This window comes from Lissotriton helveticus, chromosome 2_1, assembly GCF_964261635.1.
Source record: "Lissotriton helveticus chromosome 2_1, aLisHel1.1, whole genome shotgun sequence".
Lineage (NCBI taxonomy): Eukaryota > Metazoa > Chordata > Amphibia > Caudata > Salamandridae > Lissotriton > Lissotriton helveticus.
The window spans coordinates 1,438,459,803-1,438,477,257 of NC_136059.1; the positions used below are offsets into that span (position 1 = coordinate 1,438,459,803).

General features: G+C 41.2%; 1 protein-coding gene across 1 annotated transcript in view; it reads left to right on the plus strand.

Annotated features, from left to right (window-relative positions):
* The first annotated feature begins 3,822 nt into the window (after window positions 1-3,822).
* LOC144819788 (trypsin inhibitor ClTI-1-like) overlaps window positions 3,823-17,455 on the plus strand; it is a 748,451-nt gene continuing 734,818 nt past the window's right edge. Inside the window, exon 1 of the mRNA XM_078677535.1 lies at window positions 3,823-3,955. Coding sequence (XP_078533661.1) covers window positions 3,886-3,955 — 70 coding nt within the window. The 5' untranslated portion in view covers window positions 3,823-3,885. The remainder of the gene's footprint in view (window positions 3,956-17,455) is intronic.

The window sequence follows — 17,455 nt, forward strand, 5'->3', positions numbered from 1 at the left end:
AACTTCATTGTTGCATTACACATCCTGGCACGATTTTCGGGGCTACTGCTTCCTGTTTCAGCTGCACTCCAAAATCCTAATACAGATATGTTGGAGTGCATAGGACAGATTGAAAAAGTCAAGCAGGTGATTCAAGAAAGCAGAGACAAAGCTGAAGAAACATTTAATGAGATTTTCGTTAAAGCCCAAACCACAGCAGGGGAACTTCTGACAATGCCACGCCTTACTGGCAGGCAGACACAACGGCCAATTACAAGACTAGTGATCCTGAAGCTTACTGTAGGATTTCAATATTTTTACCATTTATAGACAATTTATTGTATGAATTGTCAGAAAGATTCAGCCAGCATGTGAAAAAGGCCGGTACAATGCAGTATCTGGTACCAAGATTTGTCACCCAAGAGTCTTTTAAAATTTTGAAGGATGCTCTTGACATATATGAGGACGATTTACCTGGTACACGCGAGGATCTCAAAAATGAATATGACATGTGGATAATGACATGGCTGAAGGTACCTATTGAAGAAAGGCCAGGGAATATAATGGATACCTTAACTCATGCTCACATTGACTTCTATCCCAACATATACTGCCTGCTAAAATGATTTGCCACTTTGCCAGTGACAACCGCATCCCCAGAAAGGTGCTTCAGTTGTCTTCGCAGACTGAAAACCTATCTTCGGTCAACAATGGGGCAAGAACAACTCTCTGGACTTGCAATGATAAACATTTCACGAGCACATTGTCCTCCTATAGAAGCAATTGTTAATGAACTGGCGAAAAAGGGTCGTCGCCTTGAAATGGCATTGTGAAAATTGGTTATATTGTGTTCCTAAAGTGCTTTGTAGTAAAATATATTAAATTGGCCTTTTAATTCAGTACATTCTGTTCCTTTTTCATAAGACAATTGCGTATAAATGCATCAAATTAGCAAAAATGTGTGCTCTAATTGTTGTCCAGTTTCAAATGCAGAATTCACCACATTTTTTTCTCAGCTTGACCAGAGCATTAACCGATCCTGATTATCTGCCATTTTAGCTCTGCCCCATTGATTAACATTAGCCACGCCCCTTCATTTGCCGTGTTAGCCCCCCCCAAAATTAAGACCTAGTTGCGCTGCTGACCTCCATGCACAATTACAGTAAGTGTGGGACACTGATGGCCTGTGTAGGCCTCCTCTGTTTCAAGCCTGATTTATATAGGCTAGAGAGGTGCTTCACTGCTAGGGATAACAGCTTTTCATGTTGCCCACATAATAGATGGTGTGCTGCATGGCTAATCACTTATAAGATCCCAAAGGCGAGACCTAAAACTATGCTAATGCTCGTTACGAGATATTGAGAAGTTATATTGAGAAGATATTGAGAAGTTTCAGTTTGCATTTAGTATGCTAATAAATATATAGGTTGTCGTGTGGCTTCGTCTTGTGCATGTTCCCGGGCTGGGAAGTACGCGACAGAATTGAGGTAAATACAGGGCTTTAAGTGGGCCGGGTCTGTCCGGGTCTGAGCACCGGCAGTTATTTTCAGGGGGCCTGGAACCGGGTCTCTATCGGGCTCTGTTTTCAGGCCTCCAAAGGTAGTCTGTTTTCTTTTTCTTTTTTCTCGACTGCAGTGAGAGTATGCACATGATGTGCCCATGCTCACAAACAACTTCAGAAGCACTGACTTCTTACTTTATAACAGCGCCCCTTACCGCACTTTCACTTTTACAGTAGCTGTCGCACTGTCCCCGAATTCACGACACTCCCTCTCCAGTCTCCTCACCCCCACTACTCGGCAGTAGAAGCCAGGAGTAGCAGTGCCACAGGATCACAACTCCATCTTGCAGGAGGACAAGCAGTAGGCAGCTGCGTGGTAACTGGCACGAGATCATCTAAAAGCCCTTGGAATTAATTTTGTGCATGTGAAAAAGCGTTTCTTAACCTTGCATTCCAACCTCCATAACTGATCACAAAACTACCCCAAAGGCAGTGTGTCCAAATAGAACAGCGTTTTCATTTAATTACTGTGTTTTTTGTCTCGGATCAGAAAGGCACAACAACCGACCCTCAAATATTATTCAAACATACGAGTGTGCTTCCTTCGCCGTATTATTTGATATAAAGTGATGAGCATAATTTGGGCAGACACTCGAAAAACAACGTGCAGGCTCATTCATACCGTCAGCCGAAAAACCAAAGTCACCCCTCCCTCTGCCCCCACCTGCTGCAACTGCTTCGCACTTCGGTACCGGCTGCAACAAAAATGAAAAGTACATTTGGGTGGTTCCTTTCACCAAGTGTATTTCTGCCTAGGTTTGGACAGTTTCACAATTATTTCGGATCTAGTCACTTAGCACCTTTCCAACTGTACCTGCGGTCCTTTCATTAACAGCGCAGAGATGGGGTAAGCCAACCGCCTCACCCCCATTTTGAAAAGGATTGACAGCGAATGAGGACAAGCAAAGATGTGCACCTGCCCGTTGGGACAGGAGAGGGGTGGTAACAGGAGTTTTGTTGTGCTAGGGGACTCTATTTGATTTCATGGAAATATAAAAGTTCACGTACCTACTACCTACAGAACGGATGTTTGCTGCGAAGTGCTGGTACTCTAGCATAAAAAATATTGCAGCACTGCCGAGAAGTGCAGGTACTCTTTCTCTCCCCTTCAACTTACAAAAGTGTGGTACTCTGTGCAGGAGAGCACATGCCCGTTTGAAGCACTGGATAGTAAATGAAACTTTCCCTGCCAAGGACATACAAAAAGGCCCCCGCATCCTAGCACTCAAACAAAGCTAATGTGTGCTACATTACTTTGACATATGTCATTGGTATTTTAGGCTTAGTTTGGGCCCTAGAGTCAGTCAGTTTTAAAAGTTCATTTGTTTCATGTACTTTGTGCAACACATTATTGCTGATATAAGGTGTTTAATGTAACTGCTCACTCTCAGCTTTGGTTGGCAGAGCACGGTTTGTGTTGTATGTTTAGTACAGGGCTTTAAGTGGGCCGGGTCTGTCCTGGTCTGAGCACTGGCAGTAATTTTCAGGGGGCCTCGAAACGGGTCTCTATCAGGCTCTATTTTCAGTACTCCAAAGGTAGTCCGTTTTCTTTTTTTCTTTTTCCTCGACTGCAGTGAGAGCATGCACATCGATGAGCGCATGCTCATTTTGCTCCCTACTGAGCAGCGGAGGTAGTGAGCATGCCAGGTGAGCCGCGTTGTAGGAGGAACGCAGCTGTAAAGAGAGCCATTTTCTCTCAGGATTTCCCTTCCTGCAGCGCAGGTGCAACATCGTTGTGGTGCCAGCCTTCACATCATGGGATGATTAGGAGAGAGACAACCACAGGCAGCCTGCTCCAGCACAACCCTGCTCTGACTTTTCACACTGAGTGTCAAGGCTGCAGTGTAATCAGGCAACAATTGAAACGCAGAGAGAGGAACTAGTCTGCGTGATCCTGCCCCAGTCCTAACGCAATGCTAGTTATCTTGATTTAGACCACGCCCCTACTTGGATTTACCATGCCCCTTTAAGTGGGTTGCCCCGCCCATTTTAGAGCACCCCCAGTGGTTTTTTTCCCCACTTAAAGCCTTGGGTAAATACTTAGAGTCAATTAATTTAAGCCACACGGTACGAACACTTTCATACCTTGGAATTCTTTTCACGGTGAAAAATAATCGTGTTCCCGTTTACAGGACATTTATAAAAAAATAAAAAAACAACACAAGGCTACAGACCTGAATGTACCTAAAGTGATGCACCTTTCCCTACAATATGGCCGCCTGATTTGCTGATGCGCTCATCGGTATAACCAGTACGTGTCCTAGCGTCCTGTTAACGCACACTGGCACGCGAGCGGCCGGTTGTTTCTGTTGCTCACAGCGGAAGCCGTCAAGTAGAAGGCTGCGATGTTGCTGCAGAGGCCTCATTTGGGCCGCCCCTTACGGCTGCTGCTCTTTGGCCTAACTCTGAGCGCAGGTAGGAGTTGGAGCCGTTCGCAGTCATTAATTTTGGTCAGCCTCGGAAGTTTGTTTCAAGAGGGTTTGTCATTGTTGTGTAAGGAATAAATCATTGCAGATGAGTTGCTCTAAAACTTTTTAAGCTAAAGATGGGTTTAAGCTGTCGTCATTTTTATGACATAAAGGTGGCCCGATGTATGGCGGATTGTTAGTGTTTAATTTATTTAATGAGGGTTGCACTTGCGGATGATGTTTTAAAGAAGATATAGTATGTGCCTTTCGTTTTAACTTTGAACCTGCGTAGCTGTTAGGGTTGCCGCCTTTCCAAGAGACAAACATTTACAATGCAATAGGTTTCGCATTTACTAGAGTTTGCGCTATTGGCATTGTAGATAACAATGCCTTTAATTAATGTGTTGGTTTTTGAAACAAATAAATAAAAGGCATTGCCATTTCCAAAGCCAATAGCATAAACTCTAGCAAATGCGAGATCTACTGCATTGTAAATTATTGTCATTTTATACTCTGGTTCCAAAAAACGTTACTGTGTCACCTTAATATGCCCGACTGATCATGGTAGAAAACATGATGGCACGAAGAGAATTAAAATAACAACATTATCAGAGTCTGTAGTTTCAAAGGATAGAACACAAATCTCTGGTGATGGGAGCTTTGTTAAACTGTAGTAACAGGCAGCAGACATTTTATTTGACCTGCAAATGTTACAACATGCCATCAGAGCATCCCTTATACTTCAGAAAACAGAGTGCTATAAAATCAGCATAAAAACTGCAGTCTTTCTATTGCTATCATGTTAGCATCAAGCACTGCGTGCATCTGAATTCGTCTTCTGTTCTCTTTGCCTGTGATGGAAACTCTACAGGATGGATTAACGAGATTCTCATATACCAGTACCAAAAGTAGGAACGCGCGCACCTGTTCGCTCTGAGTATAACCTGACCTGTTAGCATAATTGCCTCAAAAACCACGCATTTCTTGAGAAATGAAAAGCATACACTGTTCCACATATCACTTGTATACCGACTCTGATGTGTAGGATGATTAAGAGGTTGAGAGCCTTTGGAATGTTTTGAACCTGTAGGTTCTGCAGAGCAGTTACTGATATGTTAATTGGATTTTCTCTTATTGAGTTTGGATGACATTTCTGGGCATTCTTACTCCCTTCTTGTTTTCCTAACTTATTTAATGCTAATAACTGTATACACATGATTGTACCACTTACATTCAAAATTGATGGTGTTTTAGTCCATAAATAAGTGGTATTTTAAAACTGAATACTGTTCTTTACAGATTTGCCACTACTGGGCCATTGAACACTTTCGTGCCCCTTGGCTACATTTGACAAATGGTTAGAAAAGAGTATTGTTTGAAAAACACCCCAAAATGCTGTTAATTTGTTGCGACATCACTTGACTAAAGAGCTACTAACCTTTGAATAAACCTAGCATCATTGATTTAGACTAGGTTTTAGTCCGTTTTCAGAAATTAGGTAGTTCCATAAACCTGATAAATTACAATTAAGATAAAAACAAGTTTGAGCTATTGACATTGCAAATAACAATGCCTTTTATTTTTGTTTTCGATTTTAAAACATAAATAAAAGGCATTGTCATTTACAATGCCAATAACTTAAACTTGCGTAAATGGAAGACCAATTGCATTGTAAATGCTTGTTTTTTATTCTTTGTTTGTTTACTGATAGTTTTCAGGATCGTCAAAAAGCACTGACACAGTAAATAGGTCCCAAAGGCAAGACCTGTTTACTTTGCCAATGATAGTTTATTGTTATAATGATCTTTCTGTGATAAAATGCATGGGTATAGCAGCAGAAGGGAGACATGTTTCTACAGAGAGAAATTTCAATCATTTACCTAACCCCTGCATAAAAGTATAATTTTATTTATCACTACTATGCCTGCACCACCAGCTATCCAAGCTATAGAAAATGTTGCACAGTGACATTCACTTTATTGTATGTTTCTCTCCATAATAGGCAATCAAGCAAACGAGGAATTCACTGAATTGGTCTATGTATTGGTTGAAGATGTGAATACTTACGAGGTGTGGAGGTGCGAGAACTCTGCTCGTACAACTAAAATATGATTTCAATATTCTGTGAAAGAGAACTAGAACATATTTTACAAAACAAAAGACTTCTCTCCCTGCTATCAGACAACGTAAAATAGATTAAACTAATGGAAGCAGTGGCATCCTTATAACCCATCTAGATGGATGCCCTAAAAATGATCAACAACCGTTTGTGATTCAATTTGTAGTGGACACTCTAAGTGTACTTCAGTACCCACTCTCATGCGGATTCTTCCAGTTTCAGGGGAGATGCACAATGTGTATTGATGGTAACACCAGCGTTGTCTCTGCGGCCTCATAGGGTAGTGCATACGCAATCAAGCATTAGTAAACCCAGTAGGTCTGGCAGTGGCCTTGTTTTATTTATTTAACAATTGTGTGCAAGATGGAAACCAATGGCCAACATAGAAAAAATATAAAATTAAAGAAGCAGCCCAGGTACACCAGTCTCGCACCGAAGGGCACTCCCTTTTAGATGGCTGCTGATCACTCAGTCCAAGACTGACAATGGACAGGTGGGTTGACACATCCCTCCATGCTGTATGCTGTGGGGTGGGAGGGTGTATGGATGGCACTTGAATATAACAATTGATGAAGAGGGTTGACCAAAATAACCATTATGTGTGTATGTATTGTTTTTTTTTGGGGGGGGGGGGGTATTTCCAAGCATGCAGATATTAAAAATACATTTAAAAACTACAGCCATGCTATCAGTAGTGCAGCAGGTGTAGTGGCGATAGAGGACGAAATAAAGGGGCCGACTGTACCTTAATTATGGCTATTATTTAGATTATGTACTAGCCATCTGGCCAAATGGGCGTGTGTGTTGCACCGGTGCCCCCTCTCCGGCCCTGCCTGCGGGGGGAGCCGCAGCACTGCAAGGGTAACCCGCTGACGTCGCCCGTGAAGTCCCCGCGTGTCTCCAGCAACAGCCTACGCCGACCCCAGGCCAGCTGGCCACCCAGAGCTGACCCTCCTGCAAGGCTGTAGGCTGCAAGTCCGGAACACCAGGAGCAGCTAGGACGGTGGGGGGGGCCCGGCTGGTGCTCCCGCCCGCGGCCAGGAGAACTGCAGCTGCAGGCAAGCCTCCCACCGGGGGGGGGCAGCCCGAGTGGAGCAGGTGAAGCTGGGCCAAGAGCAGAACCTGCTGCTGCATCCCCCGTGGAGACGATGCCCACTGCTAGAAGAGCCCCGTGCCGGGAGCCCTGCAGTCTCCTCTCAGCCCCACTGACCACCAGGACCCCTCTAAGCCACATGCACAGCAGCTTGGACCTGTCCGACCGCCTCGCGGAGCCTCTTGTGACAAGCCGCGGCTGGCGGGGTGGGGAGCAGCGAGTCTTGGTCCTGCGACCGCGAGCAGCCGCAGTACCCTGCCCTCGCTGCCAGGGGTGTCCCTCAGTGACCGGGCACGGAGCAGCAGGTGCTGGTGGGGGCACAAGCGGAAGGGCCCATGGGGGGTTCTGAGCAGCAGGAGCTGCACCAGGAGGACGGGGAGCTGCAGCGGGAAATGGAGGCGCTGCGGTCTAAGAATGACTACCTTAAGGTGAGTTCATGCCGGGCATGGCGACTCAGCACTCCCTGACATGCCTACAGCAGCCCTAGCAGAGCACAGTGCATGACTACTACGATGATATCACACTTCCGCAATCAAAAGGGTTAGCATCAAACATGGCATACAGTGTCATCAATCACATGTGGTGGCACATAATGCTGGTTAAATATCAGGGCGGGTTGTAAAAATGCCAAAACTGTGCACTCTTGTATGTTTTAAATGCTGCCGTGGCACATCATGTATCCTCGAGGGAAAGAAAGTGAAAGATTTTGGATGAGCTTGGTTTAGGTGACAATTTTTGGTGTGAGCTGCTCTCTAAAAAAAAAAAAAGCGGCACTGAAAGTGATCGCGAAAGTGATCAGTATTGTAAAAAAAAACAGAACACGCCCGTGAGTCACTGCGAGCCATATGTCTTCAATTATCGCGCCTGTGTCGGGCCATGATAATTGAAGACATATGGGCTTTGATGCGCGTAACAGACGCCAATAGGCCATTTGCAGAGCAATGCTTCCGCCTTTGGCCTATTGAGTGGTCTGTTAAAAAATAACATGCACGCAAAGCCCAATCAGAGATGACCATAGGAAAAACACACGCACAAGCGTGTTCATTTCCAGGGTCCATTTCTGAAACCCGGTCAAAAGAAATCTAGCTGCACGAACACCGCTGCGCAGTGTAACGCTAGGCGCGAGACCTAAAAAATACTGGCCCCTTGTTGTTTTGAGATTCTTCAAAGTCATGGAGTGATACTAAATAGAACTTAAAAAATATTAATTTGTGACAACTTTTCTTTCTTTGTTTACTGTATTTATTAGACATGGATTATTAACGCATCTCCAGAACACATTTTAAAGTTTTCTATTTGTATTTATAGATTACGGCTCAAAATACCGGTTTTAGGTGGTTTTGCAGCTTTTTTGTATACTTGCCAGAACGTCTAAATAACGGTGGTGCTGGTAGAAAACCAGTCAGGTGGTCACACTCGTAGTTGTGGTTTATCGTAGAAAAGCTGCAGTGATTTTATTTACTGTATTAATAAAGCTGTAGTCTAGCTTTTACCTTTAATTCAGTCAAGTCTTGGTGTGTGTGTGCATTGTTGCGTAAAAGTAAACGTAAGGTTTGGAAACAGGTGCCCCTCCTGTCACAACAATCTGGTATGCGCAGCTAGACAGACCAAGCATAGCAGAAGCATGTGTAAAATACACATAGGCAGGGAGGTATGTGGCCCCTTTGTTCACATACCACAGTATCTCTCTAAGGCAGAGATATTCAAACTTTTTGATGCTGAGACCCACTTGTCAAACTTTTTTAGGCGTAAGGAACCGCTCCTGATAAAAATTTTGCTTATTGCTTGGTTCAAGCTTTCTTGCCTCAAGTTTAGTTTATATAAATTGTGTAGATATGTTTCCCATGCGGTAGGGGGAACTGGTGAGGCTTGCAGGGATTTCTTTGTTCTTGTTTCTTTGGCAATTAAGCTCCAGTATGCTCGATATTTGTTTTGTTTGACTGCAATCTGAATATCAACCCAGTTTTGATCCCATTGAGCTTTTCGTTTTTTTATTTTTTCCTCCTACGGGAATTCTTCATGTTTTTGATTTCTTGGTGTCTAATCTGAGAAATGTTGAAATTTAAAGCAAATTAGTTTCTTTAGTGCATTGCTCCTTTATCTCGGGTCTTTCTTTTGCGATTTCCCGCTTGAGAATTCCAATATTTAGGGATATTCTGCAGGGATGGCACTATTTTATTAAGGACTAATTCGAACTTTATTATTGGGTTTGAGGAAATGACAGTCTCTAATACTTGTGCAGTGACGGTAAATGGTCTAAATATCGATTCCAAAATATCGAGTAACCTAAATATCGAGTCCAAAATATAGAATGGACAAAATATCGACTGGACAGAATATAGACATCCAAAATATCGTTTTGAAGGTAAGTACTGTAATATTACATTTAAAAATATAGACAGTCAAAATATCGAAGTACATAATATAGGTGATTAAAAATATCGACTTTTTAATAATATCAATTTTTTTTAAAGTGTTTTATATGTTAGTTTATGTGTGAAAAGTGTATATTTATTTGTAATTTATTGTAAGTAATTCATTTTATGTTATTTAATTTTTGCGTAATTTAATTCTGTAGCGGGTTGTGGGTTTATAGGGGAATAGGGTGGGAAGTAATTTAATTATAATTAATTAAATATGTTAATTAATTAATTGGTATTTATTTTGAATTAATTGTTAATTAATTGTTAATTGATAATTTAATTGTTAATTGATAATTAATTTTTATTAATTGTTTAATTGACAATTATGTGAATAATATTATTTTATTTTCTGTAGCAGGTTGTGGGTCTATAGGGGAATAGGGTGGGAAATATTTTCATTATAATTAATTAAACATGTTAATTGATTGATATTTATTTAAAATAAATTGTTAATTAATTTTTAATTGGTAATTAATTAATTCTTAATTGGTAATTAAAATGTATTAATTGATTAATTTATAATTATGTGATTTATATTAATTTATTTTCACTAGAGTGGGGATATTAAAATGTACCCCTATGCTATCCAACGCTTTCCCTACTGTTGCACTCTCTGGAGTGGGTATAGTAATTTTTACCCCTACGCTATCCAACGCTTTTCCTACTGTTGCACTCACTGGAGTGGGAATAGTAATTTTTACCCTCACGCTATCCAACGCTTTCCCTACTGTTGCACTCACCTGAGTGGGAATAGTAATTTTTACCCCTACGCTATCCAACGCTTTCCCTACTGTTGCACTCTCTGGAGTGGGAATAGTAATTTTTACCCCTACGCTATCCAACGCTTTCCCTACTGTTGCACTCTCTGGAGTGGGAATAGTAATTTTTACCCCTACGCTATCCAACGCTTTCCCTACTGTTGCACTTACTGGAGTGGGAATAGTAATTTTTACCCCTACGCTATCCAACGCCTTCCCTACTGTTGCACTCTCTGAAGTGGGAGTAGTAATTTTTACCCCTATGCTAGCCAACGCTTTCCCTACTGTTGCACTCACTGGAGTGGGAATAGTAATGTTTACCCCTACGCTATCCAACGCTTTCCCTACTGTTGCACTCACTGGAGTTGGAATAGTAATTTTTACCCCTACGCCATCCAACGCTTTCCCTACTGTTGCACTCTCTGGAGTGGGAATAGTAATTTTTACCCCTACGCTATCCAACGCTTTCCCTACTGTTGCACTCTCTGGAGTGGGAATAGTAATTTTTACCTCTACGCTATCCAACGCTTTCCCTACTGTTGCACTCTCTGAAGTGGGAATAGTAATTTTTACCCCTACGCTATCCAACGCTTTCCCTACTGTTGCACTCTCTGGAGTGGGAATAGTAATTTTTACCCCTACGCTATCCAACGCTTTCCCTACTGTTGCACTCACTGGAGTTGGAATAGTAATTTTTACCCCTACGCCATCCAACGCTTTCCCTACTGTTGCACTCTCTGGAGTGGGAATAGTAATTTTTACCCCTACGCTATCCAACGCTTTCCCTACTGTTGCACTCTCTGGAGTGGGAATAGTAATTTTTACCTCTACGCTATCCAACGCTTTCCCTACTGTTGCACTCACTGGAGTTGGAATAGTAATTTTTACCCCTACTCTATCCAACGCTTTCCCTACTGTTGCACTCTCTGGAGTGGGAATAGTAATTTATTGAGGCGGACCGGTGTAAAATACTAATACGTGGCAATCTTGGCTGCGGTCTCCCTGCTAGCAGTATTGCGCGCAGTGTGATTGGCGCGGTAATAGATGTCCTCCCGTTCTTTTGTTGAAAGGTCCCTCCCCAGCTCCCTCGACCATCTTTTCTGGCTAGCCGTGTACAGCCCGGGAGCCTGTGCGCGTAGCATGTCATACAGTTCAGAGATCGTTTTCCTAACCAGTCCCAAGAAGGAGACAGCGTATGATGTTTCCAGTTCTGCAGATTTTTTTGTAGATTGGGATCACAATGCTCCCCAGCCATGATTTAGGGATTTCTCTGGTGGCATAGCAGTGAGAATAGAGCGGGGCTAAAAACGTACTCCATTCTTCCGGGTTACTTTGAAGTACTTTTATCGGGATCTGATCCGGACCCATTGCAGCAGAAGATCTTGCATTCTTTATATGATATTCTATTTGCTGAGCTGCAGGAGCAAGGTTCTTGAATATTTTCCCCTATTTTACTTATTGCTTGGTTCAAGCTTTCTTGCCTCAAGTTTAGTTTATATAAATTGTGTAGATATGTTTCCCATGCGGTAGGGGGAACTGGTGAGGCTTGCAGGGATTTCTTTGTTCTTGTTTCTTTGGCAATTAAGCTCCAGTATGCTCGATATTTGTTTTGTTTGACTGCAATCTGAATATCAACCCAGTTTTGATCCCATTGAGCTTTTCGTTTTTTTATTTTTTCCTCCTACGGGAATTCTTCATGTTTTTGATTTCTTGGTGTCTAATCTGAGAAATGTTGAAATTTAAAGCAAATTAGTTTCTTTAGTGCATTGCTCCTTTATCTCGGGTCTTTCTTTTGCGATTTCCCGCTTGAGAATTCCAATATTTAGGGATATTCTGCAGGGATGGCACTATTTTATTAAGGATAATTCGAACTTTATTATTGGGATTGAGGAAATGACAGTCTCTAATACTTGTGCAGTGACGGTAAATGGTCTAAATATCGATTCCAAAATATCGAGTAACCTAAATATCGAGTCCAAAATATAGAATGGACAAAATATCGACTGGACAGAATATAGACATCCAAAATATCGTTTTGAAGGTAAGTACTGTAATATTAAATTTAAAAACATAGACAGTCAAAATATCGAAGTACATAATATAGGTGATTAAAAATATCGACTTTTTAATAATATCGATTTTTTTTTAAGTGTTTTATATGTTAGTTTATGTGTGAAAAGTGTATATTTATTTGTAATTTATTGTAAGTAATTCATTATATGTTATTTAATTTTTGCGTAATTTAATTCTGTAGCGGGTTGTGGGTTTATAGGGGAATAGGGTGGGAAGTAATTTAATTATAATTAATTAAATATGTTAATTAATTGGTATTTATTTTGAATTAATTGTTAATTAATTGTTAATTGATAATTAATTAATTGTTAATTGATAATTAATTTTTATTAATTGTTTAATTGACAATTATGTGAATAATATTATTTTATTTTCTGTAGCAGGTTGTGGGTCTGTAGGTGAATAGGGTGGGAAGTAATTTAATTATAATTATTAAACATGTTAATTGATATTTATTTAAAATACATTGTTAATTAATTTTTAATTGGTAATTAATTAATTCTTAATTGGTAATTAAAATATATTAATTGATTAATTTATAATTATGTGATTTATATTAATTTATTTTCACTAGAGTGGGGATATTAAAATTTACCCCTATGCTATCCAACGCTTTCCCTACTGTTGCACTCTCTGGAGTGGGTATAGTAATTTTTACCCCTACGCTATCCAACGCTTTTCCTACTGTTGCACTCACTGGAGTGGGAATAGTAATTTTTACCCTCACGCTATCCAACGCTTTCCCTACTTTTGCACTCACTGGAGTGGGAATAGTCATTTTTACCCCTACACTATCCAACGCTTTCCCTACTGTTGCACTCTCTGGAGTGGGAATAGTAATTTTTACCCTTACGCTATCCAACGCTTTCCCTACTGTTGCACTCTCTGGAGTGGGAATAGAAATGTTTACCCCTATGCTATCCAACGGTTTCCCTACTGTTGCACTCTCTGGAGTTGGAATAGTAATTTTTGCCCCTACGCTATCCAACGCTTTGCCTACTGTTGCACTTCCAGGAGTGGGAATAGTAATTTTTACCCCTACGCTATCCTACGGTAATAATATTGTGTATTTGTATTAATATTATGTTTATATACATATATATGTTTTAACAGATATGATTGTATTTTTTTTATATAAGTTAAATTAATTATTTAAAATTTTAAGGTAATTTAAGTATTTTTAAGTATATTTTAGCTATTTATTTTTAATAATTTTTTTATTTTACATTATTTTTAACAAATTCGATATTTTTACAATGTATATGTATATATATAAAAGATATTTTGGACTCGATATTTTGGTACTTACCTGTTTGTAGATAGGAATTCGATATTTTGTCCGTCGATATTTTGGCGTCGATATTTTGGGTAGTCTATATTGTGTCTGTCGATATTTAGTCAGTGATCCACAGTGACAACTGCAGAATTTAAATAGTTGATTGTTATAGAATTCCATGTCAACTGCCCTTGAACCTGGTTCATGACTACGGTACTGTTCAAATGCGTGACAGATCATGGAGAGATAGGTTGCAATATTATTCCTGTTTTGAGATATAATATTGCATGATCGCTTCCCTGTGTGAATTTGGAGCTCAATTTTAATACTCTCCCGACTAAATCTTGGCTGCAAATCATGTAATCTAAAATCGATGAGCTAAAATTACTTTTTCTTGTGCAGGCTGCAGGAATATCTCTTTCTATACATCCTTTTAGGATAACTCCATTTAGTGCTGGAAGAGAGGAAAGTAATATTTTCCCACGATTATCTGCTTTTATGCCTGGAGGAAATAGTGGTATTGGGATTGACAGAGGTTCCACTTGTTCACCATATTCCCCTTTTTCTAAGAGAACGTTAGAAATGTTCCAGTTAAAATCTCCTGTTAGAAAAACGGAGGGAAATCCTTTTCCTTCAACCATCTTTTCTTTTTCCTCAAATATTTCGATCATGAGAGCATCTTCTTTGGATCCGAGAGGGATTGAGATGTTAAAAATGATTAGATCTTGCGAAATATCCATATTTTTGTTCCAGTGCTTAACCTTAATACATTGTATATTCGTCAGACGCTTAGTGATGACTTCTGGATCTCAAAAGAAATCTTTATTTATTTATTTATTTATTTATAAAGTTTTAATTAGTTCTTATGCATAGTGAATTTACAGAATCAAGATTCCCATATATTGCAGTAGAAACAAGACAAAAAAAAAACAAAAACACATGGCTACATATTACATGGAATTGTTTGTTCTCAAATAACCACTTTTGTAGTTCCATAAAGTGCCATACATGCAGCTTACATATACAGGTCTACTATTCTCCATTTTCAGATGCCTTGGCCTGCGCGGTGGATCATAAGTATTGCTATACAGGCTCCCCGATATCTTTGGACCTTGAGGGAGCAGGTAGCTCTTCAGCATACAATACAAGGTTTTCCCTACAGTATACTAGATCCGTTATCCAGTGGTCAGGGATCGGGGCAGCTTTCCCATTTCATCACCACCCGCCTCTTGGCTAGCAATAAGGTAATTCTCACAAATTTACCCATGCCACCCTTCAAGAACAGCGTGAGGCTCAGTAAACATATTTGTGGCGTGCATTCTATTACAATGTTAGTCATAGAGTACAACCTGCGTGTCACCTCGGCCCAGAACTCCGCCACCCGTCTACTCTCCCAAGCCAGGTGCAAGAAGTCTGCACCCAACGTCCCGCATCGTTTACATGCATCATTATCTCTAAGACCATATCTAAACAGTTTGTGTGGAGTATGATAGTCCTGGTGAAGATATTTGAAGTGGATTATACGCAAATTTCCATTTGACCAGAGTGCATTTGTGAGCTGACAGATATGTTCCCAATCTTACTGTGTACGCTGTGAATCAAGTCTTGTGTTCCACTCTTCCAGGCTCTTATTGCATATCATGTTTTTCTCCTCTCTAGCTACTCGATATAGTTTGGTGACCAGTTTGTGCCTTGTTGGGCTAACTGGTAGAGTCTGGAGGGTCTGTGACACCGGTGGTTCGGCGGGAAATTGTGTTGTAATGTGCCTGCAGTGCCCTTTTCAGTCTATGAAAGATGAAGATAAAAAGTAGAGTTCTATTTTGTACACAACTTAAGTCATCTTCCGTGAGAAAATCACTATTGGGGTATACGTCTTGCATCTTGTCTATCCCTGCCAACGTCAAGGTGTGCATTGCTCCAGTTTCCTGTGTCACAGACAATCCCACATGATGTGCAATTGGTAACAGGGGGGCATATAGTGGTAGCTTCTACTTCTATTAGCGCCTGCCATGCTGCTATTGTGGTGTCTATCGAGTTTATTTCATTTTTGGGTGAGTGTGTTATTATTGATTGCAGTGGGACGGGGTGTGCGTCGCCATGCTCGACCGCAACATGTGGGATGAAGTCATGAGTATTGTAACAATAGTGCGCATACTGTGCTTGGGCACAAAGATAATATAAATACATGTCAGGTATGCTGAAACCCCCTCTCTTATGGTCTAAGGTAAGGGTCTCCCAGCTCACTCAGGCTTGCTTGCCCCCCAGACCAGTTGTATCAGCAGCAACCGCACCGTTTTGAAACAAAATTGGATCATTTTACAGGTATATTTTTGAACAAGTATAAAAATTGTGGTAATACGACCCTTTTGATGAGGGCTATGCGGTCTGCCAGTGATAAAGGCCGCGTTGACCACCTGTTGCTCCAACACATTGCATGCAGTTCCATAATTCTCTTGTATAACTTTGTCGGGGTCCCGATGGACCCATACCCCTAAATATTTTAAAGTTTGCGTTGACCATACATGAGGGAACTCCAGAGTATGTGGGAAGGTTTTCTCAGTCAGCTGCACTACAACAGATTTGGTCCAGTTAATGCTTAATCCTGAGAACTATCTGAATCGGATATATTCTCGTAGTATCGGCGCCATGAAGGTCTGTGGCTCCTTGATAAAAAGCAACATATCATCCACATAGAGTGAAATGCTCACAGGACGGTGGACAAATCGTAATGCCGCAGCTCTATGTCGCTGCCTGATAATGCAGGCAAGAGGTTCCAGCATCAATGCAAAAAGGTGTGGTGAGAGGGGACATCCATGCCTGGTTCCTCTACCTATCTGAATGGGGTCCAAAGTGCTTCCCTCCACATGAATTCGTGCTGTGGGGTCCGTGTATAGCAGTCACACCCAATTACTAAAGATGGGAGATAACCCCATCAGCTGTAGTATATGGAATAAGTAACTCCAGTCTATAGAGTTGAAGGCTATGGCCAGCGTCAAGAATCACAGCCGTAGCCTGTAGGTCAGGATCTAGTATATCCAGACTGGACTACTGTAACTCTCTATATCTAGGGGCCCCCTTATACATCTTACAGGGGCTCCAGAGGGTCCAGTCTATAGCGGCCAAGCTGGCATTTAAAAGACCTCGCAGTTCTTCCACTACGTTGGCGCTCAGAGACCTACACTGGCTGCCAATCGGGAGTAGAGTCGCTTTTAAGTCCCTATGTATTGTGTATAGAGCCCTGCACAACATGGGACCTATTCCTTTACAGGAAAGGCTCACCTGGTATAAGCCTACCAGGTCCCTGCGCTCCTCTAGCCTGGGTTTGGCAGCAACTACTAGGATCAGGAGATCGAGGATGGGAGGCAGAGCTTTCTGCACTTCTGCATCGAGGCTGTGGAACGAGCTTCCCCAGAACATCAGGCAAATTGACACCTTGTTGGGGTTCAGAAAGAGCCTGAAAACATGGCTATTCGCTAAAGTTTAATTCTCTTGATTCCATCTAATAGTTCCGGCGGTTGTTTTGTATGACATGACAGCTAGTGTATTGTTGTTCCATCTGACTACTTCCTGTTTGGGCGCCAGGATACCCGTAGGGTGACAGTTGCGCGTTATAAATAATAAATACAATACAATACAATACAATATGAAACTTTGCAAATATTGTTCTAAAATTGTAAATGTTGACCTATCTGGAATGAATCTACATTGGTCAGGAAGGACAAAATTTGGCATCAGCGGTTGGAGTCTGGTGGCCAAAATTTTTGC